This window comes from Schistocerca gregaria, chromosome 4, assembly GCF_023897955.1.
Source record: "Schistocerca gregaria isolate iqSchGreg1 chromosome 4, iqSchGreg1.2, whole genome shotgun sequence".
NCBI classification, from domain to species: domain Eukaryota; kingdom Metazoa; phylum Arthropoda; class Insecta; order Orthoptera; family Acrididae; genus Schistocerca; species Schistocerca gregaria.
In genome coordinates, this window is record NC_064923.1 from 216,042,966 (window position 1) to 216,067,142 (window position 24,177).

At 39.8% G+C, this 24,177-nt stretch overlaps 1 protein-coding gene across 1 annotated transcript in view; it reads right to left on the reverse strand.

Annotated features, from left to right (window-relative positions):
• The window catches only part of LOC126267660 (peptide transporter family 1-like), a 150,351-nt gene that overhangs the window by 34,345 nt on the left and 91,829 nt on the right, over positions 1-24,177 (reverse strand). Inside the window, exon 8 of the mRNA XM_049972960.1 lies at positions 13,731-13,898. Coding sequence (XP_049828917.1) covers positions 13,731-13,898 — 168 coding nt within the window. The remainder of the gene's footprint in view (positions 1-13,730; positions 13,899-24,177) is intronic.

The window sequence follows — 24,177 nt, forward strand, 5'->3', positions numbered from 1 at the left end:
AAGAAAAGAAAAGAAAATTGATGATTTACTGAATGATAATCGTGTAATGGCATCAGCAACTCAGATCTAATATTGCGTTCGGTAATAGAGGCAAAACTTAAAGAAGATCTATCTGACATTGTAAAATGATCCAAGATGTACAAAATTACCAGAAAATACGTATAAGCTATAGGGAATGATGGGTAATAAACAGTATGTACAAGAATCAAGAGAGAACAATAGCAATGGGAAACCAAGAGAGAAATGCTCAGATTAAAAAGGGTGTAAGACAGGGGTGTAGCAGTTTTTTTTAGCTGCTGCTGGACCTGTACATACAGACAGTGGACAAAAATTTGGAAACACTGAAAACAAAACTCATTACCATGGCTGATACAGTGTAGAAAAACGGTTCACATTCAAAACAACTTCCAGTCACCTCTGAATGGATCAATAAATATGGTTTTCAAGGAAATCTTATACCATTATTCCCTCAAAATAGTGGCAACTTCAGGTAACTATGATGGGGGCAGATGGTAATCATTCACCCTTCTCTCCAAAGCCAACCATTGATGTTCAATAATATTGAGGTTCGGTCACTGTAGTGGCCAGGTGAGATATGACAATTCATCCTTGTCCTCACAAAACAAGTCCTCAATGATGTGAGGTATGTCAACAGATGCCCTGTCATCTTGGAACACAGCATCACCACTGCAGAATGAACATTTTACCATGGGATGACCTGATCAGACAAATCAATCACATAACCTTTGGCAACAATGCAGTCTTGCAGAGTCACCAGGGGGCCCATGAAACACCATGATATGGCTGCCCAAATTGTCATCACACTCCTGTCATGTTTCACTCTTGCGATGTAAACTCATTCAGAAGTTGCAAACAGTGAAATAAGACCCATCCAACCAAATGTCATTCTCCCATTGCTCCTTACTCCAGGTTTTCTGGTTTCAGCACCACATTTTTCTATTAAAAGCATTTGCATCAATGATGAGCAGTTTTGTAACTCCAGATAACCCTGTAATTCCCTGCTAATGGAGCTCCTTGCACTTTGATTTAATGCTGACAGGATTTGCAAGTACTACATACAGTTCTGCCATGGCTTTCACAGCTGTCTTCCTCTTATTTTTCATCACAGTCCTTTTCAATGACCATGCCTCATTGTCACTCAACACGCATTTTCATCTGCATTGCGACTTAGCAGATTATGTTTTTCTACTTTCTCTGTATGTATGCTTCTTGAAACACCATACACTTCAGCTACCTTGGTTACGGAAGCACTCATATAAGAGCATCATGAATAGAGACGTGGAAATAGAAATGGATTAATAACTGCTTGAATAATTGGAAAAATTTATTGGAAAGAATAGTTGACAAAATCTGAAGGTAATTTGTGAATATGTGCACAATCCTGGATGAACTTTAACTGATACCAATCTCAACAGAACTTTAATATCATTACATTCAAGGTCAATAAACATAATTTGCATTATGTACTGCTGCTTTCAGTCATGTGTGATACCAAATAATCACTGCAACAATTGAAACTGTTGATCTGTCAATGAAGCACAATATTTTTAGTATAAGTACACCAAGTTCAATAGGTCCCTATCAAGTCTGAGTCATAAAGTTCACATTAGTTCCATTGTGTTTAGTCTTGAGTGTGTCAATGTCAATGCAGGAACGCTTTTCCAGATACCACGTGAATTATTTTTGTCTGCACTGAACCACTTGATGGAGGATCTTGGCGGCAAGTGAAGTGATGAACAGATAGGATTTCAACTTATAGCTGTTTGAAGAAATATTCCTTTTCTAATAACTGTTTATAATACTTTAAATTAATTGTTAAAATACACATTTTTAACAATGCTGGTACAACGGATCCAAGCATACGTCTGTGTGCTACCACTTCGTGAAACAAACAAAAGGGTGAGGATGCATGAATTAATAAACTGAAGAGCATATTGCTTATTTTGTTTCACACAGATATTTAACAATGTATCAAAACATTATCCCTGCCACAAAACAGTTCGTTAATTTACCTCTGGCAGTGTCTCTGCTTTATAGCTCATTCAGTTTACATATAGCTTATATGAAAGAAAAGAAAAGAAAGAAAAATAATATGATTCAATACAACTTCCCCTCCACTGTGCACTGACGTCATACGGAAGTGCACAGTGGCTGAGTTTATTTCCCTTTTTGAGGTTTGATAATCCTGGCTGGTATGGGAATAGCCTTTATATTCAGTCATTGGTGTTACCATGAATGGTTATCAGTTGATATGGGCATGTCAGTTTCTTTTAAAACACACACACACACACACACACACACACACACACACACACACACACACTCTCACACACACACACACACACACACACACACACACACACACACACACACACACACACACACACACAGGGAGAGAGAGAGAGAGAGAGAGAGAGAGAGAGAGAGAGAGAGAGAGAGAGAGAGAGAGAGAGAGACATCTTTTTGTATTTACATTGCAAGGTTTGAAGCAATCAACAGATTTACGATACGTTTTCTCTCCTAACAAAGTGCATACTGTAACTGCATAGTCCCATTATTGTTAGTCAGTATCCGCACAGTATCTAGCTTGAAAAGTACGCATGCGCAGCTCAATGTCCATTATAATCACAGTTCATGCTTACATGTCCAGTACGAGGCCCAAATGTCCATGTTGTGCATTCACAGCAGCTTTCAATGGAAAAATTCCTGAAGCTCGTGTTCAGCAACATGATCCTTTGTGAAATCTTCAATGCGGTGACAATTGGTTTCCATATGAGCAAACTAAGGAATTTGTTTCACCTCATTGCTCTCACTTATTCAGTAATGAGACCAACCGTACAACCAACACGCATCAACAAGGTAAGCTCCTCAATGCTTTTACGATGTTGTCGAGCATAGAAAATTCATTTCACATGAAGTATTGCCATTTTTAGTTTACCACATGCACACCCATGTGTTGTTTTGACACATGTACACTTAACACTTTGCAGTCAGGTTTTGTATGTGTTTGTGCTTCATTTTTGAGCATCTTTCATTCAGTTGCATTACATAAAGTTTCTGTAGTATCCATTCCACATACTGCACACATAACATAATAAAATACAAATACAATTACAAAATACACTTATCCTATTCATTTCCTGACATGCCATTACCATGCTTATATTCATTATAGCCTGTAACATATTCCCCCCCCCCCCCCCTTTTTATATATAGGATCACTACTTGTCATTTGGTTTTAGTACATTTTATCTGATTTCATTTTCATTACATTATTTGATTCCTATTATATGAGTAAATATATTACTCTCAATTAGTTATACATACTTCATATAATCTTCATACAATAATAGACTCTGTTTTCATTTACAGCACAAATTGGCATGCATTTCATTTCAATTTACAGTGACTTCTCATCAGTGCATATTTATTAATTCAAAAAGAATCAAAGAAGCAGCAAACAACAGTCACTACATTTAGATACTATGTGCCACTCAGATAACTAGCATGGCCTCACCTCTCTAGCATTCTCCAGAAAGGATCTACACATTACAGGGTTTTAGAAATTCCATGGAAAAGCAATTAATAGACTTAACTGTGATACCAAGGACAAAATAGTTTGTTGTTTTTAAGCACAACTCAAATCTGATGATACCAATTGTATAAATACTTATTCAGTGTTTTAAAAGCAAGCTTTATTATTTTCGTTATATAAAGGATAACCATTTCATGTGCTGAGGTTTACAGAATAGTATCATCAATACAATATGTTACATATGATGAGGATAGGACAATGTTTACATAGGTAACAAACGTGCTTAAAAATTTCAATGTAATTCAGGTGTTTGACACTTTCACGGGTAGTTGACAATTACAGTAGTTATGCTTCGACCCTTTCATTATTTCATAGTACTCAACCTCAGTTCAGCACCATAATATGTAACATACTGCAACTGTTTTCTTCTTCACATGCTTTCACGCTATCACATTCATATGTATCATAAACTTACAACTATATTTACTTGCGGTACAGGCCTTTCTTGTGTTTATATGATACCCAACACTCTACAAGCATTTATCTTTCTTCGCTTTAGGACCTGTCGATGCATTCTTCCTAGGAAGAAAAAACTTGATACTAACTTAAATATATATTTTAATGTTGTTGTTGTTGTTGTGGACTTCAGTCCTGAGACTGGTTTGATGCAGCTCTCCATGCTACTCTATCCTGTGCAACCTTCTTCATCTCCCAGTACCTACTGCAACCTACATCCTTCTGAATCTGCTTAGTGTATTCATCTCTTGGTCTCCCTCTACGATTTTTACCCTCTACACTGCCCTCCAATACTAAATTGGTGATCCCTTGATGCCTCAGAACATGTCCTACCAACCGATCCCTTCTTCTGGTCAAGTTGTGCCACAAACTTCTCTTCTCCCCAATCCTATTTAATACTTCCTCATTAGTTATGTGATCTACCCATCTAATCTTCAGCATTCTTTTGTAGCACCCCATTTCGAAAGCTTATATTCTCTTCTTGTCCAAACTATTTATCATCCATGTTTCACTTCCATACATGGCTACACTCCATACAAATACTTTCAGAAATGACTTCCTGACACTTAAATCTATACTCGAAGTTAACATATTTCTCTTCTTCAGAAACGCTTTCCTTGCCATTGCCAGTCTACATTTTATATCCTCTCTACTTCGACCATCATCAGTTATTTTGCTCCCCCCTTTACTACTTTAAGTGTCTCCTTTCCTAATCTAATTCCCTCAGCAGCATCCGACTTAATTCGACTACATTCCATTATCCCTGTTTTGTTTTTGTTGATGTTCATCTTATATCCTCCTTTCAAGACACTATCCATTCCATTCAACTGCTCTTCCAAGTCGTCTGCTGTCTGACAGAATTACGATGTCATCGGCAAACCTCAAAGTTTTTATTTCTTCTCCATGGATTTTAATACCTACCCTGAATTTTTCTTTTGTTTCCTTTACTGCTTGCTCAATATAAAGATTGAATAACATCAGGGAGAGGCAAAAACCCTGTCTTACTCCCTTCCCAACAACTGCTTCCCTTTCATGTCCCTCGACTCTTATAACTGCCATCTGGTTTCTGTGCAAATTGTAAATAGGCTTACGCTCCCTGTATTTTACCCCTGCCACCTTTAGCATTTGAAAGAGAGTATTCCAGACAACATTGTCAAAAGCGTTCTCTAAGTCTACAAATGCTAGAAACGTAGGTTTGCCTTTCCTTAATATTTCTTCTAAGATAAGTCGTAAGGTCAGTATTGCCTCAGGTGTTCCAACATTTCTACAGAATCCAAACTGATCTTCCCCGAGGTCGGCTTCTACTAGTTTTTCCATTCGTCTGTAAAGAATTCGTGTTAGTATTTTGCAGCTGTGGCTTATTAAACTGATTGTTCGGTAATTTTCACATCTGTCAACACCTGCTTTCTTTGGGATTGGAATTATTATATTATTCTTGAAGTCTGAGGCTATTTCGGCTGTTTCATACATCTTGTTCACCAGATGGTAGAGTTTTGTCAGGACTGGCTCTCCCAAGGCCGTCAGTAGTTCCAATGGAATGTTGTCTACTCCGGGGGCCTTGTTTCGACTCAGGTCTTTCAGTGCTCTGTCAAACTCTTCACGCAGTATGGGGCCTTGTTTCGACTCAGGTCTTTCAGTGCTCTGTCAAACTCTTCACGCAGTATCATATCTCCCATTTCATCTTCATCTACATAATCTTCCATTTCCAATATTGTCCTCAAGTACATCGCCCTTGTATAGACCCTCTATATATTCCTTCCACCTTTCTGCTTTCCCTTCTTTGCTTAGAACTGGGTTGCCATCTGAGCTCTTGATATTCATACACGTGGTTCTCTTCTCTCCAAAGGTCTCTCTAATTTTCCTGTAGGCAGTATCTATCTTACCCCTAGTGAGATGAGACTCTACATCCTTACATTTGTCCTCTAGCCATCCCTGCTTAGCCATTTTGCACTTCCTGTCCATCTCATTTTTGAGACGTTTGTATTCCTTTTTGCCTGCTTCATTTACTGCATTTTTATATTTTCTCCTTTCATCAATTAAATTCAATATTTCTTCTGTTACCCAAGGATTTCTACTAGCCCTCGTCTTTTTACCTACTTGATTATCTGCTCCCTTCACTACTGCATCCATCAAAGCTACCCTTTCTTCTTCTACTGTATTTGTTTCCCCCATTCCTGTCAATTGTTCCTTTACCCTCCCCTTGAAACTGTGTACAACCTCTGGCTCTTTCAGTTTATCCAGGTCATATCTCCTTAAGTTCCCTCCTTTTTGCAGTTTCTTCAGTTTTAATCTACAGGTCATAACCAATAGATTGTGGTCAGAGTTCACATCTGCCCCTGGAAATTCCTTACAATTTAAAACCTGGTTGCTAAATCTCTGTCTTACCATTATATAATCTATCTGTTACCTTTTAGTATCTCCAGGGTTCTTCCATGTATACAACATATCTTCATAGATAAGTGTATTGTGGCTTGATGGCATCGTGTTATCACAAAACTTATTTCATGTTTTCATGCCATGTGTCCATCTCTACTTACCTTATAGATCTAAATAAAATAGAAAGAAACTTCCACATGGGAAAAATATATTAAAAACAAAGATTCCCAGACCTACCAAGTGGGAAAACGCCGGTAGATAGGCACAATAAATAAAACACACAAACACACACAGAATTTCTAGCTTTCGCAACTGAAGGTTGCTTCTTCAGGAAAGAGGGAAGGAGAGGGAAAGACGAAAGGATGTGGGTTTTAAGGGAGAGGGTAAGGAGTCATTCCAATCCCGGGAGCGGAAAGACTTCCCTTAGGGGGAAAAAAGGACAGGTGTACACTCGCACACACACACATATCCATCCGCACATACACAGACATAAGCAGACATATGTGTGTGTGTGTGCGAGTGTACACCTGTCCTTTTTTCCCCCTAAGGGAAGCCTTTCGCTCCCGGGATTGGAATGACTCTTTACCCTCTCCCTTAAAACCCACATCCTTTCGTCTTTCCCTCTCCTTCCCTCTTTCCTGAAGAAGCAAACGTCAGTTGCAAAAGCTAGAAATTCTGTGTGTGTTTGTGTGTTTTATTTATTGTGCCTATCTACCAGCGCTTTCCCACTTGGTAAGTCTTGGAATCTTTACCTTATAGATCTGAAAGATAAAGTGCATTAGTGGTGTGGTGTGACTTCTTATTCAGTTTGCTACATATACTGTACTCACTTATTTACCTTCAGCAAGACTTTTCTCATCCATCAAGTATAAATAGCGCATGCACTTTCAATACTTAAATTTGTAAATATTATAATATACAAGTATAATGTACATAGTAGTGTAGCTTGAGTAAATATCTTTTAGTTTAGCGTCCCTTTCCTGAGCACATAATCCCTTAGCTTATCTTTGGATGTGTGTATTGTGCAGATAGTCATAGTTGTAGTATGGTCTCTCCCTTAATTTTCTATGTCTCTGTTTATTCGATAACCTTTATAAATGCTAGTGCGGACTGTAGCTCATCAGGTTTGTTTGTTTGTTTTGGATGCTCCAACACTTCCAGCTGTGCCTGTCTGGCATGCACATGTTTGTGGTATGTTGACCAACTTGCTTCCCAATGTGCATGCACTGTGACCTCTGATATCACATGTGCTATGGCAAGTTGTTTATGGCACTGCATGCTACCATGTGTTTCACAAGTCCATTTATTTGTTTGCCACTGGGCTACGGGCAAGGCAAAGCATTGTATTTAGAGTATCATCATCTCGAGACACATAAAAGAAAAATTCTTCCTTGTTACAACTACTATCATACTGTTTACTGTTTACTGTTTACACATTTGACTTATAAGAAAAAATACAAACAAAAATTTTCCTTAACAACTAACAACATAAATTCTGGAATGTGACTTTCCAGCAGCCTAAAACTAATATATATATATATATATATATATATATATATATATATATATATATATATATATATATATATATATATATATAACTTAGAGGGTAAGCAGCCTTTCTTCAGTATATAGATGGTCTCAAGTCTTTGTGTGGGTATAGGCCTATGTCTCTAGCTGTGTGTGTGTGTGTGTACCAATCTGTACACTCCCGGGTAGGGGATTTTAGTAATTAAGTATGGTCTGGTGCATAATAGGTGTCACTTACATTTCAGTTTTCCAATTATAGAGAATTTGGGATGTGTTCCAAGTAACACCTTTTGTCCTATATAAGATTGTGTTGTACACTTTCTGTCATAAATTCCTTTCCTGTATTTAGCCCAGATTTCAAGGTTGATTAATGCTTGTCATATTTTTGTCCACCAATGATAATTCCAGTATCGGTATCTTGGGCAAAGATTTTTCCCAGTCGTCTAATTGTTTGCAGTTCAAGATCAGCTCATTTGGTGTAAATCCAGTTGATGTATGAGGAAGGTTAACAACTTGTAAGAAGGGGGTGACATATTCAATCCGCTTGATATGTTATGAGGTATATAGGCCCTAACAAACCTGTTGAATTCCTTAAACACCTTTTCTATGGGGAATGCTTTGGGATGAAATTTGGGTAGTAAAATGTGTTTGATTTGATAGGACTCTGAAAACTCTTTCCATTTACATCCAACAAAATATGAGGCATTATCTGTTAACATGACTTCTGATTTTCCTACTTTTGAAAAATAATCCTCTTTGCAGAATGAGATTTTCACTATGCAGCAGAGTGTGCGCTGATATGATATTGGAAGGCAGGAGACGAGATACTGGCAGAAGTAAAGCTGTGAGTACTGGGCGTGAGTCGTGCTTCGGTAGCTCAGATGGTAGAGCACTTGCCCGCAAAAGGCAAAGGTCCCGAGTTCGAGTCTCGGTCACGCACACAGTTTTAATCCTCTTTGACTTGTCTTGTAATTGAACTGGGTGTAATGTTCTGTACAGCACATAATTTTAAGTATTTGGTGAAAATATCATACAGACATACTACACACATTATGTCATCCTTACCTCTGGGATAGGGTCCAGCCACATCCAAAGATACCTTTTCTAGAGGTTTTTTTTAGCTGCAAATGGGATGTAAATCAATTTGTTTGGAGCTGTTGGAATGTTTTGTTTTCTAGCAGACAACATACTTGCTTAACACCTGTAGTACTCTTCGAACAAGGTTGGGGAAATAACATTTACCTATTTTGTAAGTGTACTTTGCAATGCCATAATGACCCTAAGTATTGCGTGTGTACGAGATAAAATAATCCACACATTCCTCTGGCAAACACGCCCTGTGCCATTGTTCTTGTTTAGGATGGATCCTATGAAACAGAACACCTTTGTGAAAAATGGAAAACCTTTTTAACTTTACATCACTGTTTGGCATTAAGTTTCTCTCGTACTTTACTGCAGCGTGTGTCTTCCTGCTGTAATTGCTCCATGTGTTTACACATGTGGACATAGTATGGTCGGAGTGTTTTGATCAACATAGCTCTTATTTCGCCTTCTTGCTCTAAGAGATCATTAAATTCCTCTAAGCCTTGTGGTACTTGAGAAAGAGCATCAGTTATTATGTTTTGGTTTCCTTTTATGTACACTATTTCAAAATCGAATTCTTGAAGATGCAAATACCACCTGGTTATATGTTGGTGTAGGAATTGACAAGTTAACAGAAACAATAGGGACTGATGGTCACGGTATACTTTTGTGTGTTTACCACAAAGGAAACATACAAATTTTTTAAAGGACCAAATTACAGCCACAACCTCCAACTTAATAGCTGAATATGAATATTCAGCTTCAGATAAGGTGCAGATGGCGAAGCCAGTTACTTTAGGAATTAGTTTTCTCTCTTCTTCTACCATTTGAAAGAGGCATGCACCCAGACCTTGAGAAGACTTGGCCTAAGTATTCCTTTAATTGCCTCTTGTTTTGAGGAGCAGGGCAGTTCATAATGGCACCAAGTTTTTGAGGATCTGGCAGTATGCCTTCCAAAGAGGTTATGTGTCCTAAAAATTTTACCTTACTCAAAAGTATGGGTCCTAGCACTTTGTCCAGAGTAGAGATAAATACAGGTGCATTTACCTTCAATCTAAACAGTAATAGTTGAAATTCGAAGCTCCTGCCCCACATACAAAGGTGGTATACTTCCAACTTTCTTCATGTAGTTTTATTTGGCAATAAGAGAACCAGGGATCAATTATAGAAGGAAATTTAGCATCATGGAATTTCATAAGCTGGTCCTCTAAATTGTCTGGGTGTGTTTGTACTGATACAATAATCTTATTAATGTTATGTGCATTGAGGACCAGCGCACCTTGCCATCTGTCTTATTAGTGCCCACAATAGGATTACAATAAGGAGAAAATGATGTTTGTATTATGCCCCACTCAGGCACCCTCTTAATTTCTTTTCTTACTGCTTCCCTCTTCATGCATGGGATACGGTATGAAGTAGAACAAAAAGTTTCATGAGGATATACTTTCATTTAGTACACAAAATCCTTAATGACACCTGTTTTTTTAAATACATGTATATAAGCAAATACAGCTGCAACTCTCACTTATATGTGCCCTCAGTCTCAAGATACCATCTACAGTCCATTTTGATTTGATATCGCCAGACACTTTACATGATAGAATCCTTCCCCTGATTTTCATGGAAGTTGGCATATATCCAGGCAGTTTTTCCCATGGTGGGAGAATGACTTCACGAAAATAACTGCCAAGTGTGTAAGTTGCAACTAGCAGTACCTTAACTCAGCAACACTTCAATTAGATGCCAGCAAAAAGTTACTTAAAGAGATGTTATGACATCAGGCCACATTATGCTCCACGCAGTATATCAAATCAGAATTTCAAAGCAGTGCATTCAATTAACAATATAAATATTGCAAACTTTAGGGAAAGCCTACTGCAGCTAGACTGGGATGAAGTGTATAAGGAACCCAATACCAACTTGAATTATAACTTATTTCACGATACATTTTTAAGGGTATTTGAAAATTGTTTTCCCAAGAAAATAGTTAAACATCATTCCAAGAAAACATATTAAAAACCTTGGCTAACTAAAGGAATAAGAATATCTTGCAACTGTAAAAGAGAACTGTATCTAACAGCAAGAGGGAGTACTGACCCCGAAATTGTTCAATATTATAAAAACGATTGTGCAGTACCAAGAAAAGTTATTAAAAAGTCCAGAAGCATGTATATCATGTCTGAGGTCAGTAACTCTGATAATAAAATTAAAGCAATTTGGAATATTATTGAAAGGGAAACAGGCAACCAAGAGCACAGGAAGAATTTAGTGCCATAAACCTGAATGACAAGTGTACTAACAAACAATCAGAAATTGAAAATGTTTTCAATAATCATTTTTTAAATGTTGTGGAGAAAATAGGATCTAGATCTTCACTAGAAGAGGCAAGGCTTCTAATAGAAGAGGCCACACCTGTGCAGTTTGAAACAACTGTATTTCCACCAAGCACTCCCTCTGAAATCAGTCAAATAATAAACTCACTGAAAAGTAAAAGCTCTTATGGAATTGATGGCATTTCCAGCAAGATACTTAAAGCTTGTTCCCCACAGATAAGTAGGATTCTCAGCCACATATGTAATGGCTCTTTGGAGCAGGGTGTTTTCCCTGATAGACTGAAATATGCCATTGTAAAACAATTGCATAAAAAGGGGGATGCAACGGATGTCAACAACTACTGCCCAATCTCTCTTCTGACAGCTCTATCAAAAATTTTTGAGAAACTAATGTATTCAAGAGTGCCCCCCATATTTGTAAAAATAAAGTACTAAAAAAATGTCAGTTTGGTTTTCAGAAAGGCTTTTCAACAGAAAATGCTACATACACTTTCACTGATCAAATATTAAATGCTCTGAATAACTGGATATCACCCATTGGTATTTTTTGTGATCTCTCAAAGGCCTTTGATTGTGTAAATCATGGAATTCTTTTAGATAAGCTAAATCATTATGGTTTGAGGGGGGCAGTGCACAAATGGTTTAATTCATACTTAACTGGAAGACTGCAGAAAGTTGAAATAAGTGATTCATGTAATGTTAAAACAACAGCTGATTCCTCAAACTGGGGGTGATCAAGTACGGGGTCCCATAGGGTTCGGTCTTAGGTCCTTTACTGTTCTTGATATATATTAATGACTTACCATTCCACATTGATGAAGATGCAAAGTTAGTTCTTTTTGCTGATGATACAAGTATAGTAATAACATCCAAAAACCAAGAACTAAGTGATGTAATTGTAAGTGATGTCTTTCACAAAATTATTAAGTGGTTCTCAGCAAACAGACTCTCTTTAAATTTTGATAAAACACAGTATATACAGTTCCGTACAGTAAATGGCACAACTCCAGTAATAAATATAGACTTTGAACAGAAGTCTGTAGCTAGGGTAGAAATTTCTAAATTTTTAGGTGTGTCCATCGATGAGAGGTTAAACTGGAAGCAACACATTGATGGTCTGCTGAAACGTCTGAGTTAAGCTACATATGGTATTAGGGTTATTGCAAAATTTGGTGACAAGAATCTCAGTAAATTAGCTTACTATGCCTAATTTCATTCACTGCTTTCGTATGGCATCATATTCTGGGGTAATTCATCATTGAGTAGAAAAGTATTCATTGCTCAAAAACGTGTAATCAGAATAATTTCTGGAGCCCACCCTCGGTCATCCTGCAGACATCTATTTAAGGATCTAGGGATCCTCACAGTAACCTCACAGTATATATATTCACTTATAAAATTTGTTGTTAATAATCCAACCCAGTTCAAAAGTAATAGCAGTGTGCATAGCTATAACACTAGGAGAAAGGATGATCTTCACTATGCAGGGTTAAATCTGACTTTGGCACAGAAAGGGGTACACTATGCTGCTAAGTCTTTGGTCACCTACCAAACAGCATCAAAAGCTTGACAGATAGTCAACCAACATTTAAAAATAAATTAAAAGAATTTCTATATGACAACTCCTTCTACTCACTGGCTGAATTTTTAAATATAAATTAAGGGAGGAAAAAAAACTAGCTTAAACATTAGTGTCATACAATATTTTGTGTAATGCAATATCTTGTACAGACATCTTTTACTAACCTGACATGTTCCACATCATTACGAAGTGTCGTATTCATGATCTATGGAACAAGTATTAATCTAATCTAATCTAATCTATGTAAGACGAGTGTAACAGACAGTACTGGTGTAAATTATGCTTTTATGATAAAGTAACAGGTGTGCAAGTATAAACTATTTATTATTTACCTGTCAAAAATTTTAAGGATGTTGTCTAAACTCCTATTTCTCTATTACTGATATTTTCTGATTATGGTCTCAAGAGTCCACAAAGTTGCATCTGGTGTAATGTTTGTCTTAGAATGCATCAACTAAGAATGTCTGGACATTACATGCTCCAATTCATTAAACTGATTCTGTTTTGTGGTGCTTTTAGGTGTTCAATTGAGTTGTAGATTCTATTTTTATGCACAATGTTTCAGAAACCAACCATGTTGTCTCGTTCAGGTGTTGCAAGCTGTGTTGTTATGTGTACTCTCTGGCTGGACACCAATCACAGATTTAGGCACTATTTAGAATCTGTATCAATCACAGCATACAATGCAACAAATTGCAATAAATATGTTTTGTTTCTAAGAGCATACATAAGAATAATATATTCAGTTTGTTACCTGTTGATCAAATAAGCTCCAAAATAATGGAACTGGAATAAACAGAAAAAAAATTCCGAACACAATTTTCATATCATCTATTAACTTCTCACTGTATTTTTCAATAGCTGCATCCAGCCAGTGATCAGTGTAAAGGACTTTAGATTCCAGTCTTCTTTTAACAGCATACTGGAAGACAAGAATACAACATTTAAAATGAAGTATTAGTTTTGCTACTTTATTTGTATTAATGTAAAGAGATAGATTAATTAATTTTAAAGATATGTTTACTGAACTTTTACAGCTCTAAGAGATTAAATATTTTCACAAGAAAGAAGAAGAAAAAGAAGAAGAAATATTTTACATTTTGGTTAACTCTCTTTGATGACTACAAATAATCATTATAATTTTATATTAATAATTTTGTGAAGTTGGTAATTATAGCTTCTCTTCCTTTGTCAGTGATTCTCTCTTTGTCTCCTGATGCTTCAATGCAAATTACTATAAGGAACAGAAAATTTTAAGATTCTCCATTTCTACTTTTGGAATGTTGACAACAGGGTAAGGGCTACTGACTACAGCAATTTAAATAGGGATTGCAACAAAAGAGTTGTACGAAGGAAGCCCATGACCTAATTGCAGGACACATTATTGAAGACTTTATATAAAGGTTGGTTTAAAAGAAGGGGGAAGGGACCAAACTGCTAGTTCATCAGTCCCTTGTTCCAAATAAAACAATGCAACAAGGGCAAGAACAGAACAAGTGAGACTGACAACACAAAATCGACAGAAAGTAAAAACGACAAGAATGACAGAAGGGAAACAAACACTTAAATTGACAAAAGGGAGGAAGAAAACCACAGGAATGCAAGAAACAGATGGAAGAGATTAAAACGAGAAAACATGGCTAGCTAACCCTGAGAATAAAAAGGAGAAGCCAGCCACTCCACAACAAATTAAAACCTCCACCCTAAAAGCAGTAGAGCGGAGGAAACAGAGGGACAAAGGACATGCGCTAAAACTTAGATCAAATGATAAAACCCATCTTCAAGAATAAAACGTAAGACTAAATCAGCAGATGAGGCATTGTCAGATAAAATTAGTGGCAACGAGTCCGGTAACTGAAGATTTTGTTGCAGGGCAGTCAAAGTGGGACAGTGTACCAAAATATGGGCCACTGTCAACTGGGCACTGCATCAACACTGAGGCGGGTCTTCACAGCATGACACTGACGTGGGTCTTCACAGCAGAAGAGACAGCCGTGGGTCACCTAAGTGTGGCCAATGTGGAGCCGGCAGGAAACCACAGAGTCCCTGTGGGAGACCTGCATGGAGAACTGCCACACATTCATAGTCTCCTTGATGGCATACAGTTTGTTGTGCATACTGAGACTATGCCATTCCGTCTCCCAAAGCCAAAAAACCTGGTGGCATAAAAATGAACGCAGATCAGTTATTGGAATGCCAATCTCCATAAGAGGTTTCCGTGTAGCCTGTTTGGCCAGCCTGTCAGCAAGTTCATTGCCTGGGATTCTGACATGTCCTGGGGCCCACACAAACACCACTGAATGTCCGGACTGTTCCAGGGCATAGATGGACTCCTGGATGGTCGCTATCAAAAGATGATGAGTGTAGCACTGGATGATAGCCTGTAGGCCCCTCAAAGAGTCAGTACACAGAAGAAATGACTCTCTAGGGCATGAAACATGTGTTCAAGAGTACGAGATATAGCCACCAGCTCTTCAGTGAAAGCACTGCAGCCATCAGGCAAGGAATACTGTTCACTATGTCCTCCATGGGCATATGTGAAGCCGACGAAATCGTCAGCCATTGAGTTATTGGTGTAAAGTACTTCATGGTATTGGTACATGTCAAGAATTGAGAGGAAGTGACAGTGGAGAGCCAACGTGGCTGTCAGCCATTGAGTCATTGGTGTAAAGTACTTCATGGCCTCAGTACATGTCAAGATTTGAGAGAAAGTGACAACGGAGGGCCAGGGGGTGAACTGAGTCCTTTGGGCCATGTGACAGATCCAGGAGAAGCCGCGGCCTAGGTGTACACCATGGATGTGTACGTAAATGGATCTCAAGTATAGCTGGTAAAGGCAAGAACTCCAGTTCAGATAGAAGAGATTGGACATGAACTGCAATTGGAGGCCATGATGCGGGAGATGAACTGCCGTGAGTGGGAAAAGGAGACGGTAATTCGGGTGCACAGGAGAACTGCATACATGTGTGACATAACTGTCAAGCAGATGCGCACTCCTGAACTGCAATGGAGGTACTCCAGCCTCCACCACGACGCTACTTACTGGACTCGTCCTAAAAGCTCCCGTCGCTGGTCAAATGCCACAGTGGTGCACTGTGTTGAGTAAACGCAATGCTTAGGGTACTGCCAAACCATAAACCAGACTCCCATAGCCAAGGCAGGATTGAACAAGGTCTCTGTAGAGGTGCACCAGTGTAGAGCAATCTGCACCCCTGTTGGTGTTGCTCACACAGTGGAGGGCATTGAGGTGTTGCCAGCACTTCCACTTAAGCTGACAAAGGTGAAGAAGCCAAGTCAATCAGGCATCGAAAACCAGTCCTAAAAATTGATATGTCTCCACAACAGTGAGGGGATCAATCAGTGAGGTAAAGTTCTGGTTCTGGGTGAATGGTCCGATGCCGACCGAAGTGCCTGACACACAAATTTGTGGCTGAAAACTGGAAGCCATGGGGTAAATCCCATGACTACGCCTTGTGGATGGCTCCCTGTAGATGCTGCTCAGCAACACCAGTACTGGTGAAGCAGTACGAAATGCAGAAGTCGTCTGCATACAGAAAGGGTAAGACAGACAGCCCTGCAACTGCTGCTAGACCGTTAATGGCCACTAGAAATAGAGATACACTCAATTCAGAGCCCTGTGGGACCCCATTCTCCTGGATATGGGGGGAACCATGGGAGGCACCAACTTGGACATGGAAAGTACGAAGTGACAAGAAATTCTGGATACAAATCAGGAGTGGGCCTCAGAGACCCCACTTGTATAATGTGGCAAGGATATGATGTTGCAAGGTGGTGTCATACACTTTTCGTAAATCAAAAAAGATGGCAACAAGGTCTTGGCATCTGGGAAAGGCTGTTTGGATGGCAGACTTGAGGGAAACAAGATTATCAATGGTAGAGCGAGCCAGGTGGAAACTGCCCTGGCATGGAGCCAGTAGGCCACGTGACTCCGGGACACAACCCAACTACCGACACACATATGTTCCAGCAGCTTACAAAGATTGTTGGTGAGGCTGATGGGCCGATAGCTATCCACATCGGGTTTTCACGGGGTTTGAGCACTGGAATGGTGGTGCTCTCCCACCGGTGCAATGGAAATATGCCATTGCACCAGATTCGATTGAAGATCACAAGGAGATGTCACTTGTAGTCAGACAAGAGATGTTTAATCATCTGACTGTGGATCCAATCTGGCCCAGGAGCTGTGTCGGGGAAATGTGCAAGGCCACTGAGGAGCTCCCACTCTGTAAGTGGAGCACTGTAGGGTTCACTGTGTTGTGTAAGTGAACAAGAGGACTTTCCCTTCTATCTGCCATTTGAGAGGCTGGGGTTTAATTCTCCAACACAGAGGCGCGAGCATAGTGCTCAGCAAAGTGCTCGGCAATCACATTTGCGTCAGTAGATAACATTCCATTTATGTTAACACCAGGTATACCTGTTGGGGCCTGGTACCAAAAAACTCATCTGATCTTTGCCCAAACTAGGGAAGGTGACATATGGCATCCAATGGTTGAGACATACCTCTCCCAACACTCCTATTTCTGTCTTTTGAAAAGCCGGCGAACACAGGCACGAAGCCATTTAAAGGCTATGAGGTGCTCCAGAGAAGGGTGCTGCTTATACCACTGTAGAGCTCACCAATGCTCCTTAATTGCCTCAGCAACTTCCTTCAACAATCAAGGGACTGTCTTTCGCTGGAGGCACCCTAAAGAATGAAGGATCATGTTTTCTCCCACAGAAACGATAGTTGTAGTTACCTGCATAACCACCACATCAATGTTACCATGTGGGGGATATTCAAGAGTGACAGAGGAGGTGAAAGCATTCCAGTCTGTCTTGTTTAAAGCCCCTCTGGGCAGGCATCTGTGGGCCTGATGCCGGGGCAGTGACAGGAAGTTGGGGACATAGTCATTACCACACAGGTCATCATGTGATCTCCAGTGGATAGATAGGAGAAGGCGAGGACTGCAAACTGAGAGATCAATGGCAGAATATGTGCTGTGTGTCACACTGAAATGTGTGTGGGCACCTGTATTTAAGAGTCAGAGTTCGAGTTGTGACAGTAAATTTTCGACATCTCTGCCTTGGCCAGTAAGCACGGTGCCACCCCACAAGCGGTTATGAGCGTTAAAATCTCCCAAAAGTAGGAAAGGTTTATGAAGTTGATCAATCAGTGTAGCCAATGTATTCACAGGTACTGCACCAACTGGAGGAAGATATACTTTGCAGTTATTTCCTGTGTCGTCCTTATCCTGACAGCCACAGCTTCAAGAGAGGCTTTGAAGGGGCACAGGACATAGAGTTCAGGACATAGACACAAACGCCACCGGACACACTATTATAGTCACTACAGTTGTTGTAATATCCCCTACAGCTGCAGAGGTTAGGGGTCCGCATTTCCAGGAACCAAGTTTCCTGAATGGCAATGCAGAAAGCAGGAGTAAAGTTTAAGAGTTGCCATAACTCAACCAGGTAGTGGAAAAGACCACCACAATTCCACTGGAGGGTGATGTTACCGTGAGGCTGGGAAGGCATGAAGTTCGCAAGGAGGCAGGTTATGCCTCAGGGTCACATACTGCTACCAATTGAGTACCTTTGTAGGCATTTCTATGGTGGATGAGGCACCAGTGAGATCCAGGTCCGCAGAGGCCGCAAAGATCTCCACCGCATCCTCAGATGCAGAATTTATAGGGAATGGTGGTGTTGGGGCCATTAGAGGGTCCTGTTTCTTAGCAGACTTCTTCTTATTTAGCTTGCTCTCTCACTTCTCTTTAGGGGCTTGCTTGGAGGATTTCTACAAAGCAGCTTCAGGCACGGAGGAAGACCATAAAGCTCTTCGTCCAGCAGCTTTTGGCTCCTTGACCCACTGGTGAGTGTCCACTGTGGCATTAGTGAACAACTTGGGAGAGAGGGCCCCAAGGGATCCCTTCTGCACAAGAGGAGCTGGAGGAGGCTTTTGCTTTTCTGGCTTGACTTGGAAATGTGGAAGGCCAGAAGCTGGAGAAGATTGAGGCCAGGTAGATTACAAGATCAAAGTATGTATTGCAAGAACAATTACCATCTGCATAATTAAAAAAATGTGGGTCTTGGAAGGAATGGTACAGGTTGTGAAGCAGCCATTGAAGCTGAGCATGTTGAGCTCAGCAAAGCATGTTTCACCACTGGTTAGTCAGTTCTGTTCTCAGTCACAATTTGTCAATGGCCATTTATTTGGGTGAACTGCTGGTTGCTGGTCACAGTCACATAAAATGCTGTTCAGAAATTACAGCAGAGCTATTATACAATGTGGCTCCTTTGCAAGTGACCCTTCTAAAGACAGGATAAAATTTACTTGTGATAGTACTAGAGTCGGATGAGTTGGGTTGGTGCATTTGATAGATCTTACACTTCCACAGGTTTATAATTTATGTGACAAGAGGGTGGGAAAAAGCATGGCATACTGGTGGGTGAGGATATTTCCTAGAGTGGGTGGGTCACATGATACCACAATGAAAAGTTGTGAGAACAATTGTGGGTAGGATGTTGCTCATTACAGTTACAGTAAGAAGTAGTTAAACCCTGGCAAATGATACAGATTTGGAAAGAGAAATATGTGGGGGGGGGGGGGGCAGTGGTCCTTTGCAGCTGGTCCATGGGAGTGATCAGAGAATTAGTTGTGATGGTCATCCATGGGTTAGCCCAGGATATGGAGAGACTTTTCAGAATGGAAGCGACAGCAGCTACCAAAATACAGGTACTGTTGAGGTGCACTTGATAAAAACAGAGGTTTTTATGGAGCCACCAGCAAGGTTAAACTATCCAGGTGGCATTGCGATAAGTGCTACATCAGCAGCCTGCTCCTAATATGCCAGCAGCCCACATTATAGAAGAGTTACACAAGCAGCCGGCTTCCTAGTAAACAGCACACGATGGCAGCTATGTTCCAACAGCCACGAGATGGCCAACCCAAGTGGCACCAGAGGTTGCTGCTGGCCCCCAGAGACTGTAAATAGGACTGAGAGTATCCGGGTCCTGAGGCTGTGTTTAGGGAGGCACTCAGGCCCTGAGCCACTAATTCACTCCAAGTAGGCTTCCTGGGCCAGGCACCAAACACACTCACATTCATTCAATTGGGAACTGACTTTGGAGCTGGCACAATGATGATGCCAAGTTTTGCATTAGGGCTTCTGTGAGGGGACTTGTAAGAATTTTGGACTTAGTTTTCATTTAGTAGTCACGAGTCTTAACTATGTTTTCATCACACTAGAACTTTAATATTGGACTGTCCTTCAGGGATTTTAACTTGAACTGAGTCAGAATTCTTATCATTTAAATATGAGACTGTTCTGTCGGTACTTGAGAATTTTCCAGTTGAGTGCTTTGTGCACTTACTAGTTAATAGCATTTCCCAACTGGTTTTGTTTTCCTTCCAGAGACCTTATGCCTAGAGCTTATATTTCTGTTAATTCTTTCTTGTCACCAGTTGTGCAAAACTTAGTTTTGGACTGAGGCTTTGCTAGTTGCTACTGGACTCTAATTCTGATACTTTGAATGTGATAATTTTAGTTGTTAAATTTGTTTAGTTCCTTCAGATGCCACCAGCCTCCTGCCACAGTACCTGTTCAGTGTTAACTTCAGAATTTTTTTTCTGTGTGATTACTGGTTACAAACTTATTATTTTGTTAATTATGTTATAATAAACTTGAGATCACTGTACATCTGGGACTTCTTTTCTTGACTCTCTGCAGCAGATACTTTGTTGAGAATTAAAGGATTGTGAAAAAAGTGGTGTTCTGCCACTTGCTGCCCACCCACTCTATAAAACATCCTAGTTCATCCTCAAACCACATCTACTCCCAGCCACTTGTCACATGGGTCATACCCCAATGTAAGACCAACATCCAAGATCTGTCCAATGAACTCACCAGCTTCACCTATACTTTCTAATTTAAGGCAAGACCACTTGCAACAGCAGTCATATCATATACCTGATCTGTAGCAATTTCTGTATAGCATTTTACATGACCATCACCACCAAACAGCTCTCCACCTGAATGGTTGGAAACTGCCAAACTGAGTGACCAACAGCAGAGTGAGCCACATAGGGGCAGAAAATACTGCTGAGCACAACATGCTCAAGTCCAATGGCTGTTTCACAGCCCAAATCATCTAGATCCTATTCCCCCCACCTCTCCCAATCTCTCCACCAGAACCAACTTCTCTGAGTTACCGTATTTACTTGAATCTAAGCCGCACTCAAATCTAAGCCACACCTGAAAAATGAGACTCGAAATAAAGGAAAAATAATTTTCCTGAATCTAAGTCGCACCTGAAATTTGAGACTCGAAATTCAAGACAAGAGAAAAGCCTTAGACCGCACCTCCAAATCGAAACAAAGTTGGTCCATTGTAACATGAGACACAATTTAGATTGAATGGATAAAGATACAGCTACAGATGTTTGGTTCGAGTTGGAAGCTTAACAGTTAAGATTTACAAAGTAGCCATTGCTATGTATCAGGCGCTCCATCCGTATTTATACGGGTACCCTTCCTTTTTCACATGCTTTGTCTGGTTTGAATCGATTGCTTATTGTGCTTTGATCTGATAAGTGCCGTTCTCTTTGTTGTAGGTGTTTACGTCACTCTAAGCTGAAACTGTATTATTGTACTGCGTCATGCATTGTTTGTCGCATTCTGATAATGAGTGTTTATGACCTGTAGTGGCTCGCGGCATGGCTCGCTTTTGTGCACGCTACCACCGCTTACAATAAAAAAAGGAAAGGAATTGTCTCATAAGCGAAACAAAGGCAAGACTCTGCTATTTGTTGTTACTTACACTGCTGCTTTCTTCGATAATGATCAACAAGAACCAAATAATATACTGCGTATGATAGAAGATGTTCTGAACGAGAGTTTACCGAAAAATTTTCTCTGTTTGAAAATCTTTGCAGACGCCTCTTTAGTACATTACATTCTGCACCGAAATTAGAATCGTCTTAGATTTAAAAACCTAGTCAGTGGCCGTGGTTCATTTCTGACTATCACTATTCAGCAAAAGAATAATACGAATATAAACATGACATGATATGTATATTCTTCCGTGTTTGCTGTTGTCTCACTCTAGTTTCGTAGTTTATTAGGCAGACAGGATTTAAATGAGATAGCAGCAAACATTAAAGAATACACGGCATTATGTTTACATTCTTCTACCTTTTCTTTTAATTTATTTGTTGACGCAGAGGTTTTGGTGCCAGTATTTATCTTTGTGTCTGCAAAGCATGCCTGTGTAGCACTCGTATATTTGACAGCAGAAGTTAGTTGTGGCGGCACCTACCAACATTTTTCAGAACTTCTGCTTACTTTTCACACGATTCTAAGCTGCAGGCGGTGTTTTGGATTACAAAAACTGGAAAAAAAGCGCCGGCTTAGATTCGAGTCAATACGGTATGTAGATGGCAGTCATCAGAGTCATCACTGTAACATTTCCTTCCCTCCCACAATCCTCCCAACCTGTTTCCTCTAGCCTCCATACACTAAAACCACTATATGTGATGGACAACGTAGTGATGCCAATTGATGTCACCATGGAAATTGAGTAGCTGGCACAACATTGCTACATTACTGTCAGCCACTCTGACACCACTACCAACATGATGCTTGTCAGCACAATTTAATGAGGCCATGTCTCCTACAATCCTGCATATAATTTGGCACAGGGCTGGTCTGATCCATTGTAATTCTAACACAGCATTGACACGGCACAATGCCATGTCTATTGCTTTGATCATCACCATGGTCTTTGCATATGGATGTTTACTTTTCGGACTCTGTTACTAACTGGTCGTACTTTGACACTGTGCAAACCTTACTTTGAATGGATTGCTTACTTAAAGATATCTTACATTGCTCAGGGAAGCATTCTATAAAATATCTCAATTTCTTGAATGAACTGGGGCTAGTCTCTATTAGTTTTGAGTGTAGATCACCTTTACAAAAGTGGTGATAACTCAGTATCACTGAAACATGCAAATAAACCTTAAACATTTTGTAGTTACGTGAGAGTATAGGTCTTCAACCACAGACCACCTACAACAATTCCATCTTGGTATCGGCGATGCCAGCTGAAATCAAAGGCAGATTAGTCACATTATTCTAAAAGAATTATTGTCCTTGCAGATTGGAAGTAGAAAAGGTTAACATGATATTAGTAAACTGCAGGAGCAGCCAAGGGAAGGTCCCAGAATCAGTATCACTCATTGAAGGCAATAATTCTCATACATTATTAGGAACAGAAAGTTGGTTGGAACTGGACGAGAATGGCAACAAAATCCTAAATTCAGATTGAAATATACAGTGTATTTAAAAAAAAAGTATTCCATATTTTTAGAGGTAGCATTATGGACCAAAACAAGACAAAAATGTCCAGTGAACATGGGCTCCAAAATGCATACCTTAACAGCGAGCAGCGCTTTTTCATATTCATACTATGAAACAGATGTCTTCTACTGCAAGCACATAGCTATTACAAATTACCTACAGATGGCAGTAAGCAAGTCAGGGCACAGTCTGATGCTGCTCAAGGCTACAGCATGAAGTAAACATCTGTTAGGGTTGCTACTGTAAACTGTATTCACAGTTCTGGATAAGTGCATAACATACAGTAGTTCTAATGGAACCAGTTTGTGCTAAGTTTGTGTGTTTACACTTACCATCATAATGGAAGCCTACTGTTCAGTGAACAAAATGGCAGATATCAGCTTCTGTAATGGTACGTAAAATGGAAACAATCGTCAAGCCCACATCCTATACGGTGCAAAATATCCACAATGCACGATATCAACACAATTATTCAGCCATCTTTCCCAGTGACTAGCAGACACTGGCTCTATAGCTCAAACAGTGGTGGATCATGGCGGACCTTGCACTATTTGTACTCTGTTATGGAGGAACAATTGTGGTAATGAGAGGAAGAAGATACTGGAACGAGCGCATGCATAATTTCAGCATCTATTGGAGTTAGTCATCCTCAAGTCAGAGCGATCCTGGATTATGTATACAGCATGTCCAAGCCCTTCAGTCACAAGATCAGCTTGCCAGAAAGTGGTTCTGCCAATGGCTGATGCAAAGATGTGGAGAAGGTTCATTTTTCACTGTTCACAGATGAGGCTGGATTCACTCGAGGTGGTATTGTCAATTTTCATAACCAAAATGAGTGCACTGA